Source organism: Centrocercus urophasianus, unplaced genomic scaffold, assembly GCF_019232065.1.
Source record: "Centrocercus urophasianus isolate 14NV4802_14NV808 unplaced genomic scaffold, USGS_Curo_1.0 seq_36, whole genome shotgun sequence".
NCBI classification, from domain to species: domain Eukaryota; kingdom Metazoa; phylum Chordata; class Aves; order Galliformes; family Phasianidae; genus Centrocercus; species Centrocercus urophasianus.
Window position 1 is genome coordinate 6,625,776 of NW_024884933.1, and position 17,490 is coordinate 6,643,265.

Here is a 17,490-nt window from a genome sequence, read left to right on the forward strand (position 1 = left end):
TTTTTTTTTTTTTTTTTTTTTTTTTTTTTTTTTTTTTTTTCAAGAATGCCCAACGTACAGAAAATCAGTGGAATGCCTGACTGCAATGGACAGACTGTGCCTGACTGTGTGGACAGACTGCTGCATTTTGTTACTGATCACTTTCAGGAAAGAAACTTGAGAGTGTGTCTTTTAGAAATGTTTGTAGGGCTCTCGGTTTGTAGTCATGATTTTGTTGGGTGGGAATTGCACCATGTCCAGTCATCATCTTAATCCTGAATTTCAGATAGGACTCAGTCTGGACACCTTTTTAAATGGTCTCCCATAAAAGCCGTGCTAACCTCCCTGACATTAGCTGCTTAAGAGTGAGTTACCCTGGTGGAAAACTCAGTTAATGGCATTCTTTGAAGTCACTGGGTACTAGCACAACCTCTTCCATTCAGGAAAAGGTGTACTGAGGGAAACAACTTGCCCTTTAGTTACCAGCTGAATGTAACTCCTGGCTGATTTTCTAGCCCAGTTAACCCTTTTGCAGTATAGATAGGGTGGATACTTGCTTCCACTGATTACTGAGGGACCTTTTTCTCCTATTGACAGCTCTGAGCCTGAGGAGAGAGGTGTGTCCCCGTATGTCCCTTCTCGCTGACCTTGCTGCCAGTCTCTTCTCATTAAAGTCTGTTTGATGATCATGGATTTACCATGGGGCCTTGATGATGTGCCTCTGTGGTCACAGCAGTGCTGCTGAGGCAAGAAAGAGACCTCCAGGTGGCGTGCAGCCCACTTTCAGCTCAGGAAGTTGAGGAAGCTTTGTGTTTTTGTAAATGCACATCCTTCTTTCTTGTTTTCACACAAACACCTTGGCTCTTCGGACTCATGTATCAAATCATCGCTGCTTTGAAATGTGATCGTTTCAGTCAAATCTCTCCGGCAAGGAGCTTCCTCATAAGAGGCATCTGACAGGTCCTGCCCAGGTGAGCCCAAGCTCTAAATATTCAAATGCGATCAGAACGTTGCAAAACCGCGTTGTGTCCTGACAGGCCTTATCTTGTGTCAGGGGATGAGCAGAGAAATGCCTTCTGGCCAGAACTTGCAAAGTTGCCCCCACAGCTCTGGGGCCCAATGACTCACTCGGAAAACAGAATATACTTTTTGGATGGTGCAAATGTTGTTCCCCAAAGCACAGGAATCTGCATTGTCTGGGAATACACAAGCAAGGTGACACTCAGAGGAAACCACTGAACAGTGGAACAAACCTCATTACTTCGGACTTTTAAGGATAATACAGCCAAGGTACTTAAATGGTGTGAGACTGTTGTCTGTAAATCTATCTTCTGACACTGAAGGGACACTGGAGCTCTATGATCTGAAGGACTTGTTTACTGCAGAGCAGTTCTACTCACTGTTTTCAGCTCAAGTTCAGTCTGGTTTACCCCAGTTCTAGTAAACGTAACTTCAAAATTTAACTACTTAAATAAGACTTAAGACACTCTGCTGATACTCATCTGGAAAGATGGCACCACTACAGAGGAATTTTTTTAATACAGCTTAGTAGGCAATACCAACACTTGCAGGAAAGGAGTGCACAAGTCTTTTTTTTTTTTTCCTCCTTTTTACTGTGTGGTATCTGGATGAGGATGCTTTTTCCTGTGCAGGGGTGGCTTAGCTGCTAACTTGAGAGTAAATGCTATGCAGGGCAAAACTGTGATCGAGGCCTTTCAAGTGTCTCAAGGTAAGGAGGAATAAGCTCACAGCTCATCATGTCCAGCTCTTGGCTCTGCACACAACCACCCAAAATTCAAACCCCATATTTGAATGTGGTGCTATGACCACTGCCTGGGGAGCCCATTTCATGCCCACCACCCTCTGGTGAACAACCGTTTCCTAGCCTACTTTTCACCAATTATAATTCCAAGGATGGCAATAACCTGCTTGTTTTCTGAAATAGCCTCATTCACAGAAAGTTCAGACTCTGGACTGCCCGTTCAAGGCAAGTATTTACCCCCATGCACATCTGAGAGACCAGGAACGTGTGATGCGTCAGTATCTGAGCTGTGCATAAGGTTACTATGGTTAAACGTGTATTTTGTGATGAATATTAGCAACTGCTTTTTCCTTTTAAGCAATAAATGAAAAAATTATGATTAATGAAGTTCTTTTCATCCTTAAAATGATTAACTCCTATTTAGTCACCCTTAAATGTACAACTTAGTTCTTTTTTAACAGGTGAGAAATTTAAGTCAGGAACTCTACTTCCCTTTTTTTCTGTAAGACAGTACCTCGTGTGGTATGGATGACTTTGGAAATAGTAAAGGTTTTTAACTTTGATAGGCTATATAATGCTTTACTGCCAGGCAAAGATCATACACACTAAGCTATTAGTGAGGAGGAGTCAGAATTAATTTGTGCAATGTGAGTTACTGAATGCTTTGACAGTAGTGCTAAGTGGAAGCTGAACTCAGCATTTGTTGCATGTTAAGCATTTTCCTTCTTGATTTTCCCAGTAACTGCGAAGCTGAAATGCAAAATTGCAAAGAGTATTCAATGAAGCAAAAAACAAAATGTATCATAAATAAGTATATTATAACTTTATTAAACTCAAGACATGACAATATTCAAAATACAAAGTGAATTCTTCTTTATTCAATACTGTACATGATGCAGAAATATCAGTGCATTTCTATAGCATGTATTTCACCTTCATTTAGTTTGTACTAAAACAAAAAGTAAGCTTTAAAATAGCTCAAACACCTCATTCAGCAGTTCAAATTGTAAACAGCTCGTCTGTTTCTGTTAGGAGGAACACATTCATCTTTTGTACCTCCGTTAAAGAGCACCCTTTCTTCTGTGCTTATCTGCAAGAGGATAAATGTAATCATGACAAACTGCGAATGCACAAACGTGGCAACTCAGTGAACTTTACCAGAACACAGAAGCAGAACAAGGAAAAATTAAACAGCAAGAAACAGTGTCAGAAGCAGAGACAGACAGGAGTGACACTGATCGTAAGTGGAATCATATTTTTTTCCCCATATTCTCCTCCTCTCCTAAAATACTGAGTAGAAACCAGAACACAAGACCAGCTTGTGTTATGTTTAATACACCCGATTTCAGATGCAAGATGAGCACGTAGTTGTTGTGGCCTACTTATAGCAATCATATACTTGCTCATATCCTCTGCCACTTTTACGACACTTTTATACCTTTCTAGGATCCAGCAGAAAAACAGCAGCAGCAGCAGAAGCTTAGCAGTATCTGGTCCATATCTGTCTCTCATAGGAAGAACTGCAAAATTGAGCCAAGTGTCCAGGAACTAAAAGAATCCACAAAGCCTATCTCAGTTCCATGCTGCTTCACTTTGAAAGTAAGTCTACTGGTTACCAATCAAGTTGTAAGATGGATTCAATATTCTAAAGATATTTTCAGTATGCTCAACAGGCCTGAAAGTTATCAGTTATCTATGTGATGTTGCAGTCACCCTCTTACCAGGTTGGCATATCATAGTGAAAGAGAATAGAATCTCTTCTTGGCAGAGTTACTGTGCAAAAGAAACTTTAGAAATGCCTGATACAAAAACTGTACTGCATTATCTGCTCTGTTGTCAGGTTTGTAAGGAACTCATAAGCAAAGTTAGATTTTTTTTTTTAGGCTTATTTTGATAACATGATACACTTATCTAAGGTAGCATATAACTGGCCAACTGCAACTACCATCTCTGTATGTTTCTGTGCAATCTTTGTCAGTTTTCAGGTATATGTACCAAGACAAAACACAGTCTAAGAAACATACCAGAGAGATGCAGCCTAAGAGTACTTTACCATCCACTACCTAGTTCTCAAAGGACAAACCAGTCCTACTTTATTTGAGAACCTTAAGATGTTTTTAACATGGTAAAATTTGGCTCCATCCATCCTCAACAACCCAGGTGAGCTGTGCTCCCAGAGACTACGGAGAAACCACGTAAGACAGATGCTTTCGTTTCAGATGACCAGCTATGTCCATTCTAGGTTTTGAGTCCAGTCTTGTTGGGACTGAAGTGGCCATGCAGTCACCAGACCAGGACTGAGCCTCTGTATTAGAACTAGTTTCTTCTGCCTCTCTGAAGAATTTCTCATACTTGTCCAGATAGGGAGGCCTTTCAGGCAGCAGATAGTAGTGTGTCGAACTGGCCTTCTTTCCATTTTCAATAATTGGAAGAATGCAAGGGACCCTGTTGGAAGACCCTTCACTATTTTGTCTTTGTAGAGCTTTGTTGCTGACATATTTAGGATCAGGTGCAAAACTTTGGGTGGGGGGCATAACCCCATTGAGGTACGATGGCAGGCTTTTAGGACTTGGAGTACGGGAATTGCTACGAGACAAAGGTTCTCTAGGGGGAACTTTGGGAGGCCTGTCTTCATCACTGTATGCGCTGGAAGCAACTTCTGCTGACCACCTTCTGTAATCTGGTTTGAGAGCCCTTGGAGGGATGGGAACCCTTGGGGGGATCTCTGGTTTATCTTCATCAGAGTTTGGAGAAGACCTGTTTAAGTGTCCAGATAGTCTCGCTACCGGTTTGTTAAGAGAGCCAGCTGGTCCTGAATGGGACCTTCGCAAACGTCGATGCAGCTGCTGCGGAGGAGGGCAGATACTGGATATGCATTCATTTAGGCTCTGTGCAGGGTTGGCATCTTCTGGTTTTGGTCCTGTTGGAGCATCAAAATATGCATAGTTGATTTGTCCACAACCTCTAAAGCTCCGCCGACTCGAACCACTGGATTTAAAAGGAGGAAGTCCATAATCTTCTAACAAGAAGTCTGTATCTGAGCTAGTCAGGAATTCCACTTCTCTGTCAACCTCGTCTGGAGTAATATCCTCAGGGACAGGCAGAGGGGGCAGTGGCCTGGAGCTACGATCATGGGAGGATGCAGACAGAAACTGAATTGGCCCATTCTTACTTGGCATATGAGGAGGTGTTTCTTCAGAAACACAGCCCGTGGTTAATGACAGTTTACTAAAGCCAGGAATGAGCTGGTCTTCATATCTTGAAATTGGCTGTTCATTTTTGGGACTTACAGGAGCTGGACTAGATTTCTGAGATGGGACTTGGATGCAGCTTTCAGCAGTGCCGTGGTCATTTGTGGAAACGCAGTTGGAGGAGTGCCCTAGAAAGGTGAGAAAGTCTTAGAAACTTTTCTGAGTGACATTTTGCCACTGCATATTTAACTGTTTAAATCCTTCTCATGCAACAAGTAAGTAATTCCTGGTTAACAGTGCCAGAAACAAGCATTAGTTACAGTACAGGTCTCTTTTGGTCTGATAGTTACGTGCTTAGGAGATCAGCTGATTACCATGTCTGAGGCCACTCTCCAGTTAAATGAGGTAATTAAGAAACCTCATGCACAAACATTAAAATTGAGCTGCAGCTGAAAAGATCCCAAAAGACAGAACAAATGGGATTTTACTATTTTTTTTTAACTATTAAATCAGGATTGTAATGGAATCTCAGAGGCTTGTAAAAATAAAGGAAAGTGTGGTGTTCTTAATCACACTCTTAGGAATGTCTTTTAATAGTGGTATTTTCTTGAAATGTCTGCATTCTGTCACCAGAGGGCAGCCTCACATCCAAATTAAGAAAGCATTCAGCATCTTACCCAAGGCACATCCATGACACCACCTAAAGATGTGTGTCAGTCCTTATACTTACCAATGGGTGGTAAACGATGCTCTGCTGGTGGATTCAAGTTATATGCCACTGCTATGGGATCCACGTTAAAGAAAGTACTGAAAAAGGAATAACAAGTCTTCAATGTAAATAAGCCATAGGCTGGTATCAGTAGAAATATTCTTAATACTTCTTTCGTATACATGACAGTTCAATAGATCAAGTATTACACTCACTTCTCAAATCCATTGTGGCTACCCCAGCAGGTTTTCAGACCCCCCATGCCTTGACTAGCATGAAGAAATCCAGTTTTCAGTGGGACTCTCATTTCCTGAGCAGCAACTCCTGCAGTTGACATTGTGTACAGCTCTGTGATGTCTCCCAATTCTAGAAACTCACAGGGGGTGACAGGCTTCTTGCAGTTTGCATTCCCTGCCAAATAAAGAAAGGGATATAAATATCAGAAATGCAAGTATGAGTTAACTCTGATCTGAACTTTTAGGGCCTCAAGGAACTAAATCTCTCCGTAAAAAGGCTGTCTCTGCACCTGCCAGTAGGAAGACTTTACAAAATGCGTTACTTTGTCAAGATTTTCAGCTACCAACCTATTGATATATGCAAACCACTCATCAGCAAACTCAATTTACTATTTCAGTCAGAATTCCAAAACTTCTTTTATAGAAAGCAGTGATGATTATAAACAAACTTAAGCATCACTGTGCTTTAAAACAGACACAATTCTCGAGCTATTTATTTACAACCAGAAACTCAGTGTCTTGAAATCATCTCTATTTAAATTGAAATACAACAGGGCAGTTTATTTCAGACAAGGGGCAGTTTATTTCAAACAAGTGAGGGCCAACTACATCAATGCCCTACACACACCATGAAAACCCCTTCATAGTATGGCAGTGCAAGAAAACAGTGCAGAAATAGGTAGAAGCTTATAATGACGGTACATCTGTTCAAAAATAAACCAGCTCTTCTATGCAGATGTGTCATCTTTTTCCTTTAAGGGGAAAGATTCATTACACCTACCTGTGACGGCTGGCCAACCTTTAAGCAGGATTAATTTGTAATCCAATGCCAACATTGGCCTTTCAGAAACAACTGTTTGACCAAGAAGTTTGTCATCCTTTTCCAAACATTGAATTGAGCCCAGTATTGATCTTCCAAGCAAATAATATCCACAGTATAGTTTCTCACTGCATATATGCTTATGATTTGGAATACTTAATGACATTCTCCTTAAGAGCATGAAGGCTTTCTTAATCATGACTGCCAGTGATCGCGCTTCTGTCAACAGCAGCGGTTTTTATGTCCTAGCTGACAGCGAAGAGTTTTAACCAGCGACTTCAGAATCCATGACAGGAGATTGGCTTTAATGGAAGTGAACAAGGCCTCAGCCAGCATCGTGGTAAGGTCTTGGTTGCACTGATTTTAGTGAAGAGCCTGTTTTTCCCTTCCAAGCAACCTCCTTAAAACCTAACTTAAGCCAGGTAACCTTTGTGCAACGCAGTGAAGTCAGACCCTTCCCAGTAATGGATTTGCACATTTTCTAAGTAAAAATAAACACACTATTTCAGAAAGTAACGATGTAGCTACGCTTAGCAAAATTAGTTCAAGAATCCCCAGTAGTTCTGTAACAGCAGCTTCTTCCTTATTGTTCTGCAAGTGCAAGCAAAACCATTTTCAGGGAAAGGGGAAACTGGAGAAATCTGTCCATGTTGTAGACTCTTGAAGCACAGTACAAACTGTACCAATTCTAAAATTACATTTGTCTATCATTAACACGACTTGCAAACAAAACAACAATCCCAGCAGCTTACACTACTCAGATTTTTTCACATCTTGCAGATCCCAGACTGATAATAATGTAGGTGAATGACTATGAAGGATTTTGCCCTTCTATTCCAGTACTGTTTTTAAGTCCAATATAAGTCACACATGGAAATCACTGATAAAGAACACTGAATAGTCAGCAAATGATAGTGTTCTACCTCAGTGAGCACACAAGATCTGACAAGAGCATGAGACATTGATTAGGATATTAAAAAAAAAGACACAGGAAGGGGGGGCGGCACTGCTGTCATTTGAGAGCACATGTAATGTGTTTGCTATGATAACACACAGCCCTTGCAGGGCCTGTTAAGAGGCCCAACCTCCATCAGATCCCACGCCAAAACTACTGCTAATAATTACTGTGTCAGCTTTGTGAACGCTGTCTAAATCTCAGCTCTCAAGACCGATAGTTGCACAATTGCTTCTCTGAAATCCCTCTGGAATGTCAAGTGCAATTTCAGAGATGAATTTAAATATTTACATACTCTAGGAAAAGGTGGTTTTCTTTTTTTCTTTTTTTCAATAGATGCTGTTATTTTTTAAAATAAAACAGACATTTTACCGGCTGTGCCTAACAACTCCTCTCTGTGATTGCACAGGTGACTCCTCACAACACTTCAATGAGGAGCTGAGAATAGATGGAGTTGTGAAACTGCCCTCCATGTCTCCAGCCAGGAGTATCAAGAGAGGTAAGGGACCACGTAACTGCACACTGCTTTCCTCAGTCCTGAGCTCAGAGAGTTGAAGTACAATTTTAAAACACACGTAGATTTATTTGAGCAAACTATCTGAAAGGCCAGAAGGATATCTAATGGAGGAGTTTCCATTCTAACTGCTGGCCTGATACCACGCCTTCAAAGATTGAAGGATCTACATTTACCATAAATAATATCAGGCATTAGCTAAAGAAAGCGGACGCCACGCAGTTACGCAGCATTCTGTACCCTCGTGCCTGTTTGCTCCTCATTTGCACAACGTGTGTTACTCAGAATGGGTTTCCGGTTGCTCTGCTCATCTGCCCTACTTCCACATGGATTCTGGCACTTCGATCGCAGCTCTGAGCGCTTCTGAAACTGGTACAGTTTCAGTGCTATTCAAAAGGAGCATGGTTAGTCCAAAATAAAACTATGGCTACTAATGCTACAGTGCAGATACAAGCCGTGGCAATTCCAGAGTTTGCACTGGGAAACAACCATCACCACCCAATATATAGTTTTCACGCTGTATGGATCACTAATTACTGCAGCCACACTATGAGCATTCTTCCGCTTAGGAAGGAAGAAGCATTTTCACATACCTTAGCTCAGGACAATCACTGCTAACAAAATCTTGTTACTCCGTTCCCCGTTCACACCCCAGTCCCATTGCTACAACCTATTTGAGGCAAACTAGTTTCATAATAAGGGAAATTGGATTCTGGTTTGTACAACATCTACAAACATTTCACATGGTGGATATGGCTGTGAATGGTGGATATTTGTGAAGATTTTCCCAAATTCCTACACCAATCTTGGACAAACTTTATAAATGCAACATTGGCAAATAGCTCACACATGGCTTGTAAGACACAAGAAAGCCTGGGAGTGAGATCTCCATAACACTTCTGGGAGGGGAAAAAATATGTGGCTACCTTAAATTGACAACTTATTTTTGCTCACCTTGCCACCACGTATCTGTAATGAATCTCAAAAGCAATTCACAGGAGGAGGGGCACATTTTTGCACTGCAAGTCATCCACTCTAGCTAGCTGTTCCTTATTTGAGAATGTGATGTAATTTCCTTTCCCCCATCCTCTGACTTTCTATTTAGCACAAACACCTGAGATAGAACCACTCCTGATATTCAAGTGTTTTGGACTTCTACTAGGACTTAACCTAAATTACCTTATTACATTTACTGCAATACTTAAACAGACCCAAAACAAAAACCAACCCAAAACAAAAGCCCAAACCCCCAAAATCCCCTCAGTAATCTTTGTTCTATCATGGTCACATCATCTCTTAAGTGCTTTTGTCTTTTCTGCAACCAGATAACTGCCACTGAGCAACAACAGTCTCAAGAGAAGGTTGCTTTAAATTTATCGCCAACCAGAAATGGACCATTCTGCTGTACAACATCACAGATGATGCCCACTTAGTTCGGACAGAAAACCACCGCTCACATCACGCCAAGCCGCAAACACAACGTATTCCACAACTCTGACACAGAAGGTGATGGACAGAAATCGCCCAGAATGGATCAGGATTCTAACAGTTATCTCTGCAGGGTTACACTGAAGCAGCTCATCAGGGAGTTGGGTTCAAGTAAAGCCCTGGCTGCCATTTCACGGTCCTATACAGCAAACTGGGAGGATCTTGCAAGGCACCAGCAGAAAGCTAATAATTAAACAGCAAGACAATAGCCTTGCCTCTGCTTGTCAAGTTTGAGATGCGTGTTTAAGGTACAGTTCTTCGCCCTCCTGAAAATGTTAACGTGAAAACGGCCGGCTTACGTTCAGGAAACAATTCCCTACCATCAGCGCAGCATCAGCCGCACTGCGATACGTTTTAACGTGCTGAGAAGGGGAGCTGCTCTCCTCTCCGTGCACAGCTGAGCGACGGGGCTTTGTCAAGAAGCCCCCTAGAAAAGCAGGTCTTCGTGCAGTGACTGAATGAACCTCCCGTGCGGCTCAATATCCGCGGGGAGAAAACAAACCTGGGCACAAAGCGACGTGGGAGAGCGGAGCAGTCCGAGCCGGAGCATACGAAGAGGATGGCTGTAAAAGGGCGCAGCGACAGCTCCCGAACATCCCAGACGAGCGCTGCCGGAACGGAGGAAGCAGAACGCGCCGCTCCGACCGCCCGCCCCTCCTGCGCCGCCACCTCGCCCCGCACCCCCAGGGTGGGCCGCACCGCCGGGACGGCGGCTCCGAACCGGTGCTCTGCCGCTACAGCCCAACCGATCCTCGCCGTCTCCCGAGGAGCGCCCGCCCGCCCCAGCTCCTATTCCGCTCTCCCTATCGGCGGAGCGGCTCCAGGCCGAGTCCCGGCGGTGCTGCTGCTTACCCTAATGCCGCGCAGCTCCGCATGTCCTTGCGCGGCCGCCAACGCGACGCGCATGCGCTGAACCGCAGCAGCACCCGGCAGTGTCGCGCTGCGCGCCGCCCGCCGCCCTTATAGCGGGAGGAGGGGCCGTACGGAGCGCCGCCCCGCGCGCCGCACCCCCTCTCTCCTCGCGCTGTGCGTGCGGCAGAAAAAGCCTTTAAAGCGGCGACGGCCGCATGCGTGCCTGAAGCGGTCGCGGCTCCCGAGCGGCGCTGTGGGGTACGGCCGGGAAGTGCCAGCAGCGCGAGAACTGGCCCTAGTGCGCCAGCCCCCACCTTTACGCCAAGGGGCCCGCCGGCACCGGCGGAGCGGAAGTGGTGCTCAGTAGGCGGGCTTCAGCTGGGGGGAGGCGGAAGTGGGCTGGGCCACCTTGGACTTCCGCCGGTACTTCCGGTATCCGTTTCCGGTCTGCTGCAGTCGGGGAGGGGAAGCTCCACGCCCCCCGTAGGAGGTGGCAGCGCGGGAAGCGCTTTGTCCCGCCCCGGAACGAGCGGCTGCCGAGCTCCCGCCTCCGCGCCGGCCGGTGAGAAGCGCTGCGGCTTTCGTGTCTGCGCTCGGCTCCCCGTCGGTGTCTGAGGCGTTCTGTGTGAAAATGATGGCTGTGTGTGAGGGATGGCGAGTGCTCGCCTTGAGGCGTTTGAGGCTCGAATGCTTCATTAGCGCTAAAAGACAGTAATAACAAAAAGACGCTCCGCCCTAAAGGAAATCAAAAGACTGGCACTGTTGTAGGAATTGCTCCTGCGAGCCTCCTCTTTCCGGGGCTTTGTGTTAATTCTCATGTACCGCTGTTTACTAGTTTGAAAACTTTTCGTTAAATCTGCTTTGTGCCCTCATTGCTTTGGTGGGCAAAGGGCTCTGAAATCCCCGACTGCCAAGGAAATGTGTACCCTGTTGTTGCAGATTGTGTGACGTCAGGTCACAGCTGAGGTTTGTGTCTCCTGCACGTGTAACTTAAAGTTCTGTTACGTTTAAGTTGTCCTGTTAGCATAAATGTGCTGAGCAGTAAGGTGGCCTGGTTTTGGTTCTGGTTCTAGTGTGCTGATGCATTATTTATTGGTGGTGCAAATAACCCTCACTGCTGTTGTGACTGAATGCAGGACGCGAGCCTTTTGTAAGATGGGCTGCAAAGCATTGAAGTGGCTTCAGTAGGGTGAACTGCTGCAGTGGCCTCTTCTGGTGCAAACTGAGGAGTTACAGGTGCTCAGGTTTTTAACTTGTTTGTACTGGGAAATTTTGGCTTGTGGAGAGGACGTTCAAGCTTTGCCTGGAAATGACGATACCTCATAGCTTCTGTGCTCCTATGAGTGTTATTTTATCAGGTGGTTTAGCATTTGGGTGAAGTGCAAGTAATGCACTGTTGCAGTTTCACTGAACTGATAGCAAATCAAAGTCTGTCGCACAGCAGTAGTAAATTCATGCTGCTACACGAGTCAATAAATTATCTCATCCAAATTGGAAGCAGATAAGTTTGATATTACTTCTCACTGTGCAAAGGGATGTTATGCAGCGTTGTGTGGTACACAGTTTGGGGTAGAGAAAGATGTGTGGGTGTGCAAGGAAGGGCCAGGGACAGTGAGTTTGAGTAAGGTGGATCTAGATTAGTAGTGCAGGCTCTCAGATTGCAGTGGCACCAATATGGGACTGTATAGTCCTGATGCTGAAATCCGGCCTTGTACACAGCCTGAATAATGGGCCCTGGATGAACTCGACTTTAAAGCAATTGGATAATGCTAAATTGCCTCTTAAGTCATCTGTACAAGCTGACATAGATAGCAAATCTTTTATGCTTCAGGCACATGGAAGTGGTTTGTGGTGCAAAGATAGTATTTAAAGTGGAAGTACAGAATGGCTTTGGTGAGCTCTCATCTGCACACCCTCATTACATCTCTGAGCACTGCAAACACCGGAAGCATTAACATGGGCTGAAAAACTGGGCACACAGAGACTGAAGGAAAACACTCATTAAGGTTGCAGAGGAAGTGCCTTGTGTCAGATTGCTGGGAGAGGACGTTTTCTTTTTTTTTTTCTCCATGCTAGGGGCAATATTGCCTTAGACTGACATCAGATTGGGCTATTCTTAGGGCATGTATGTATTTTCCTTTCCTTGTTTAGACCAGATACTCCCATCATTTTCTGCCTGTGTAACTGGGCACGCAGCACAAGGTTCAGCTCAGGTTCCTGTCTACACAGATACTCTGAATCCTGTTGGAAAGGACCACTCATTCTTTAAGTTTGGAGCCAGTAAAGAAGGGCACAGGATTAGGAGAGCACTGCGAAACTTGTTTCAGTGTCAGGATTCATTGTTGTAAATGATGAACGTATGCTTTCTTCACTGGTCAGATTTGTACGAGTGCAATTACAGCAGGCAGGTATAGGGTAGAATGAGTGAGCTGCATTTCCAGTTTAGCCAGAAGACCCACAGAAGGGAGGAAACTCATGGGTCAGTAAGGGAGGGCTAAATTAGAGGTTAGCATATGCAAGTGTCTAGACAGCAAATACAGACATACTGCAAAAGTCAGTCTGTCAGGGAGTGGAGAGTGTAGATTAAAAAGCCATTTCAAAGGCATGTTGCCTGGATGGGGTAATCATGTGCTCAGGCTTTTTCGGTACATAAGCATAAGCTAAGTGAGGGAAGAGATCAAAAAAGGACACAAAGATTGACGCAGATTCTGTAGCAGCTTAGACTGGAATGGAACTTGATAAATTAAAAATAGGTGGTTGTTCACACTTGTGTTTCCCAGAAATGGCCACAGTCCCATCTGTTTTTCACTCTCCATCCAGTAACATTGGAATGCCTCAAAGAAATGTTACATAAATACTGCTGACGCAGGCGTGTTGTTATACAGCTCTTCCAAATCGAGTTCCTTGTTGCTTTCAGGCGCACAAACGGGTCTCCAGAAAGCCTCGCTCTGCTGTGCTGGAATACCCACAGCTTGTGCTGCTTTGGTATTAACTGGATTCTTTCAGGGCAGTGTTGAGAAACTTCCAACTGCAGTTCATGGGAGGACCATTTCAAACGGAGGGGTTGACTCAAATCCCGGTCAATATTTCTCTTCCCGGAGCCACAGGGCTCTGTGCCAGCTGATGGGCTCAGCGTGTTTGTATGGCCCTTAGGTGCAGTGTTTCTATGGGAGTGCTGTGTTTTACTTTGGGGAGTTCCTGGAATGTACTCACTTGCAATGTTAGGGGGTCTGTAGCACAGCTGAAGTTTGTTTTCATCCTTCCCAAGAATTTTCCCTAGTCTGTTACCTTAGTTTACTACTCTGTTTCTTTTCCAACATGCTTTTTTTTTTTTTTTAAAAATGGTGAGCTCACCTACATGTCTTTTGGGTATCCAAGGATGTAAGGGACGTGTGGTGTTTCAGGCTGGCAGCAGTGGGAGGTGCCAGCTGTGGGTGCTCTGCGCACTGCAGCAGTGATTTCAGATGAAAAGCTGCAGAGCAAGAAGCGATGGTTAGAAGCAGTACTGAGTGTGTTGTAGAAATGTATCGTTCAGTAATTTGGCTTCTAGACGCTATAAAGCTCCTTTTATTTGTGTTTCATCTTCTGCCTCAGCAGCTCACGAGGAAGGGGACACAATAGTCTGCTTTTACTCTGAGGCTGGTGTTTGTATTTGCACTACTGGTGCTTTGTTACGGACATCCCCATAAGACTGTGCTGCTGCTGCATTTGGCTGTGTTTTGTTGTTACGTCAGAAACTGGACATGATTTTAATGTCTCTTTATGAATGACAGTTACAATTTCAGGGCCTAAAGTTTACTTGGATGAGGTATGAGTTTGTGTGATTTTCTGAAGAGCTGAGCACTTGAAGATCAGGGTACCTTGAAACATTTAAAAATGAACATCTAAAGCATGGGTGTCACTCATAGATACTTGTCATAGGAATGTGCACACATGTGTCTGTATGGGACAGGTCTCAGCTCTAACTGCGCACAGCAGCGCTGGCTGCAAGGAGGTGAGAAGGGCAGAAAAGCTGCTATAATCACAGTAAATCTCAGAAAAACCTTTTTGTACAACACTTTGACAGCTCTTCCATCTCCCAGCTTGTGGTGGTGAAGGTTGTGTGGGTTTCTGTTTGTTTGCTCTTTTCTTTTCAAACTTCATTGGTTGGATTCATTTGGACAGAAGCTGAGCTTCCTCTTGCATCCAACGCCCACACAGACCGTATTTTGGGCTGTTGAGAAATATTGCAGAGTAAACTCTGGTGCACAGTTCGTACTTTTGAACCTTGTAGTAATTGCTGGAAGTTGCAGCTGTCATCAATACAAGTTAGCAGAAAAAGCAAGGCTGGCGATACGCTGACTGGCAGAATGTGCTTAATTCCATTAAAATAAACTAAGTGTCTCGTTGCCAGAATTCCTACTGTTTTATTATGTTTTTAGGAGATGTTATCACTTATGCATGATACATAACCTATATTTTCAGTGTTCTGAACCTCCTATGAAGTCTGGCCCCCCCCCAAAAAAAGATCAGAGTTTATTGGTGCTGGCATTGTTGTAAGAATAGCCATCTGCATTCAGGAGTGAGAAAGCGACTCTAGGAGGCTCTTGGTCTGTTCTCTCAACCTGTTCCTGGATCGTATGTGTTTGTTATCCCTCCATCTCCTTGTTTGCTATCCCAGTGTGCTCACAGACACAGGAAGAATCATTTTCTTTGAAGCTTAGCGACTGTGAATCCCACTCCAGGTAAACCTTAAAATTTCCAGGAAGACATAAGTACTTCTCCTTAAACATAATGAGTTTGTCGTTTTCTCCTTCTCTAATTGGCACTTTCCATTCTAATCAACCAACACCCACAAACTACACAGCCACATGATCTTTTCAGTTAATACAAATCGTCATTTCCAGTCCAATAGACTGAGTTAATTGTGCAAACCTGCAACACACCCATGAAGCACCTATCTAGTTTGTTATGCAATGATGAATCATGAAGGAAATGTGGAGTGTAATTACAGTGATGTAAAGATAGTAGAATGAAGCCAGAATCAAAGTATAAATGATAATCATCTGTATTAAATGTGTGTTTCTGTATGCTGTTTTCAGAAACTACCTACACGATAGCTTATCTGGCTGCTGCACGCATGCCTGGCACATGTTTTGACAAGTTAAAAAATGACCTGCCAACCTGTAAATAAGCTGAACAAAATCTGCCATCAAAATACTTTTCTGATGAAGCAAAGGCATGTGACTCAGATTTGACACACAGGCTCTCTCCAATGCTGGTGTGATTTGTCAGTTTTCTGGAAGATTAAAAATAAGCTTCCTGAAAGTAAAAATCAGGCTTTTGTGAAGGGTCTGTGGTATGATTTCTACTATTGCAGACTTTTGCCTCCTGCTTTCCTTATCCTCTCACTCTAGCAGGGAAAGATGCTGTCTGTATATTGATGGGGAATGGTGGGATTTTGCAGAGGACAAATTTTACTAGTGTTAGGTTAATGATTTCTCTTAAACCCTCCTCTTATAGCTTTTGAAAATAAGCTTTACATACACAAAAACACACACACAGATCTGTGTGCTCAGTACCCTGCCAGCACGCTGTTGCACGTTCCCCCATGCTGCTCACTGCCTATGAGATTGTCTGTCTGCTCATATGCTTGTCACCAAACACCAGTGATAACCTCTGGTAAACACATTTTTCCTTGTCCATCACAATGGTACTGTATTCCAGTTCAGCAATTGACAGCAGTTGAGCTGTGCTGTCTCCTGATGCCAGCTGGCTCTCTCCCAAGTGACAGCCTGTATTTCAATGGAAAACCTAATCCAGAAGTACGTGTAGTGAAAGTACAAATTCATGTATCTTAAAACAAACAGATAAGGCTTAAGGAAGGGTGGCTTTAAATAGTCCGTGTCCTAGTAAATTAACCATTAAAAGTGCTGCTTCAGGGCAGGGTGAGCTCACTACTCTGAAAGGCTGGAACCTCCTGTGCCACAGCACCGAATGTTGGAGGAGGAGGACCTGAAGCAGGTAGTGGCCATAAGTCATCATTTGTGACATGTCAGTAGAGCTGACTGCTAAATCCATAGCAGGCAATGGACAGGAGGCAAAGGTTTGCTTGCTCCGTTTCTGCTGAGTGCTTTCTTTGTATTTGCTAGTGGTTGGTATTAGAGGCAGAAGTTGAGTAAAACATATTATGTAAAACAAATTGTGTTTGATGTAAAACAGAATGTACAGTAATACATCAGAACACGTTGCCAGGTGAGGATAAGATGCTCCTTGTGTAAACAGCCCCACCACAAGACAGTCAGGTACAAGGATATTGGCAGATGCCTCAGTGTAGTTCTTCCCTACCAGTTTGTTTATTGAGGAATTGTTCTTAGTGCCCTTCAACACATGCTTTGAAATTGCTGTGGGCAGTAAGATAAACTAAACCCAGCTTAGAGAAATTGCTTTAAGCTTTAGGTTTTCCTCCGGCAGGTGTGACTCGCCAAAGTTGCCACCTGTATCCGTCTGAGTGATTGATCTGCAGCTCATCAGTGCCTGGTAGCTGGCCTTTGTACCCTACATGACAACTCCCAAGTGCCTGTGATTCTCCGGAGGCTTTCTGCTGTATGGAATCTTCAGAACACACCTTGCTTTTTCAGAAATTGAGGTGCCTGAGAATATTAAGTGCCATAGAAGGTACGTTAAATATATTTAATCACTTGAATTTACAGTTTCTAGTAAATTATCTATAGTGTCCCACCGCTATGCATACTTGAGAGAAGCTAGAGCAGCTTGCTTTTACACCGGGTTATAGTAGCTGATGTTTGTTTTGTAAAGAAGGTGTCAGCAGTGTTACTTGACAAACAAGTGTATGGGGAGACGTGTCGTGAGAGTCATTACTTTTTGGTGTCAAAGTGAAAGGATTGGCTTGATGATTTGTCCTGATAGCTGAGTGACTCAAAGTCATTTGATGTATGATCCAAGCTGGAGTTGGGCTTAAGGTAGCTGGGATATCCCAGTCTG

General features: G+C 44.0%; 2 protein-coding genes across 4 annotated transcripts in view; one reads left to right on the forward strand and one right to left on the reverse strand.

Annotated features, from left to right (window-relative positions):
• Positions 1–2,540: 2,540 nt before the first annotated feature.
• ERRFI1 (ERBB receptor feedback inhibitor 1) lies at positions 2,541–10,587 on the reverse strand. Of its 2 annotated transcripts, none has more exons than XM_042831710.1 (4): positions 10,507–10,587; positions 5,857–6,052; positions 5,663–5,739; positions 2,541–5,120 (listed from the first exon to the last, which is right to left on the reverse strand). In XM_042831710.1, the coding sequence occupies exons 2-4, from the start codon at positions 5,976–5,978 to the stop codon at positions 3,922–3,924; spliced, it is 1,398 nt and encodes a 465-aa protein (XP_042687644.1). In that variant the 5' UTR covers positions 5,979–6,052; positions 10,507–10,587; the 3' UTR covers positions 2,541–3,921. The 2 variants fall into 2 exon arrangements, with proteins under 2 accessions (XP_042687644.1, XP_042687643.1); XM_042831709.1 differs by lacking the exon at positions 10,507–10,587 and adding an exon at positions 10,157–10,302.
• A 386-nt stretch (positions 10,588–10,973) lies between these two features.
• Positions 10,974–17,490, forward strand: part of SLC45A1 (solute carrier family 45 member 1) — a 33,434-nt gene continuing 26,917 nt past the window's right edge. The window contains exons 1-2 of one of the 2 annotated variants that reach the window (XM_042831340.1): positions 11,034–11,068; positions 16,960–17,163. The gene's annotated coding sequence lies outside the window, so the exon portion shown is untranslated. Of the gene's footprint in view, positions 11,069–16,959; positions 17,164–17,490 lie in introns of both variants that reach the window. The other variant, XM_042831341.1, reaches the window with a different exon arrangement.

Excerpts from the sequence above, each read along its gene's own strand:
- ERRFI1 (XM_042831709.1), bottom strand. The coding sequence starts at position 10,250 with ATGTTCGGGAGCTGTCGCTGCGCCCTTTTACAGCCATCCTCTTCGTAT. Across the intron at positions 6,053-10,156 it reads CCACGTCGCTTTGTGCCCAG|GGAATGCAAACTGCAAGAAG; the intron begins GTTTGTTTTCTC and ends TTTATTTGGCAG. Across the intron at positions 5,740-5,856 it reads AGCCACAATGGATTTGAGAA|TACTTTCTTTAACGTGGATC; the intron begins GTGAGTGTAATA and ends TTCCTTTTTCAG.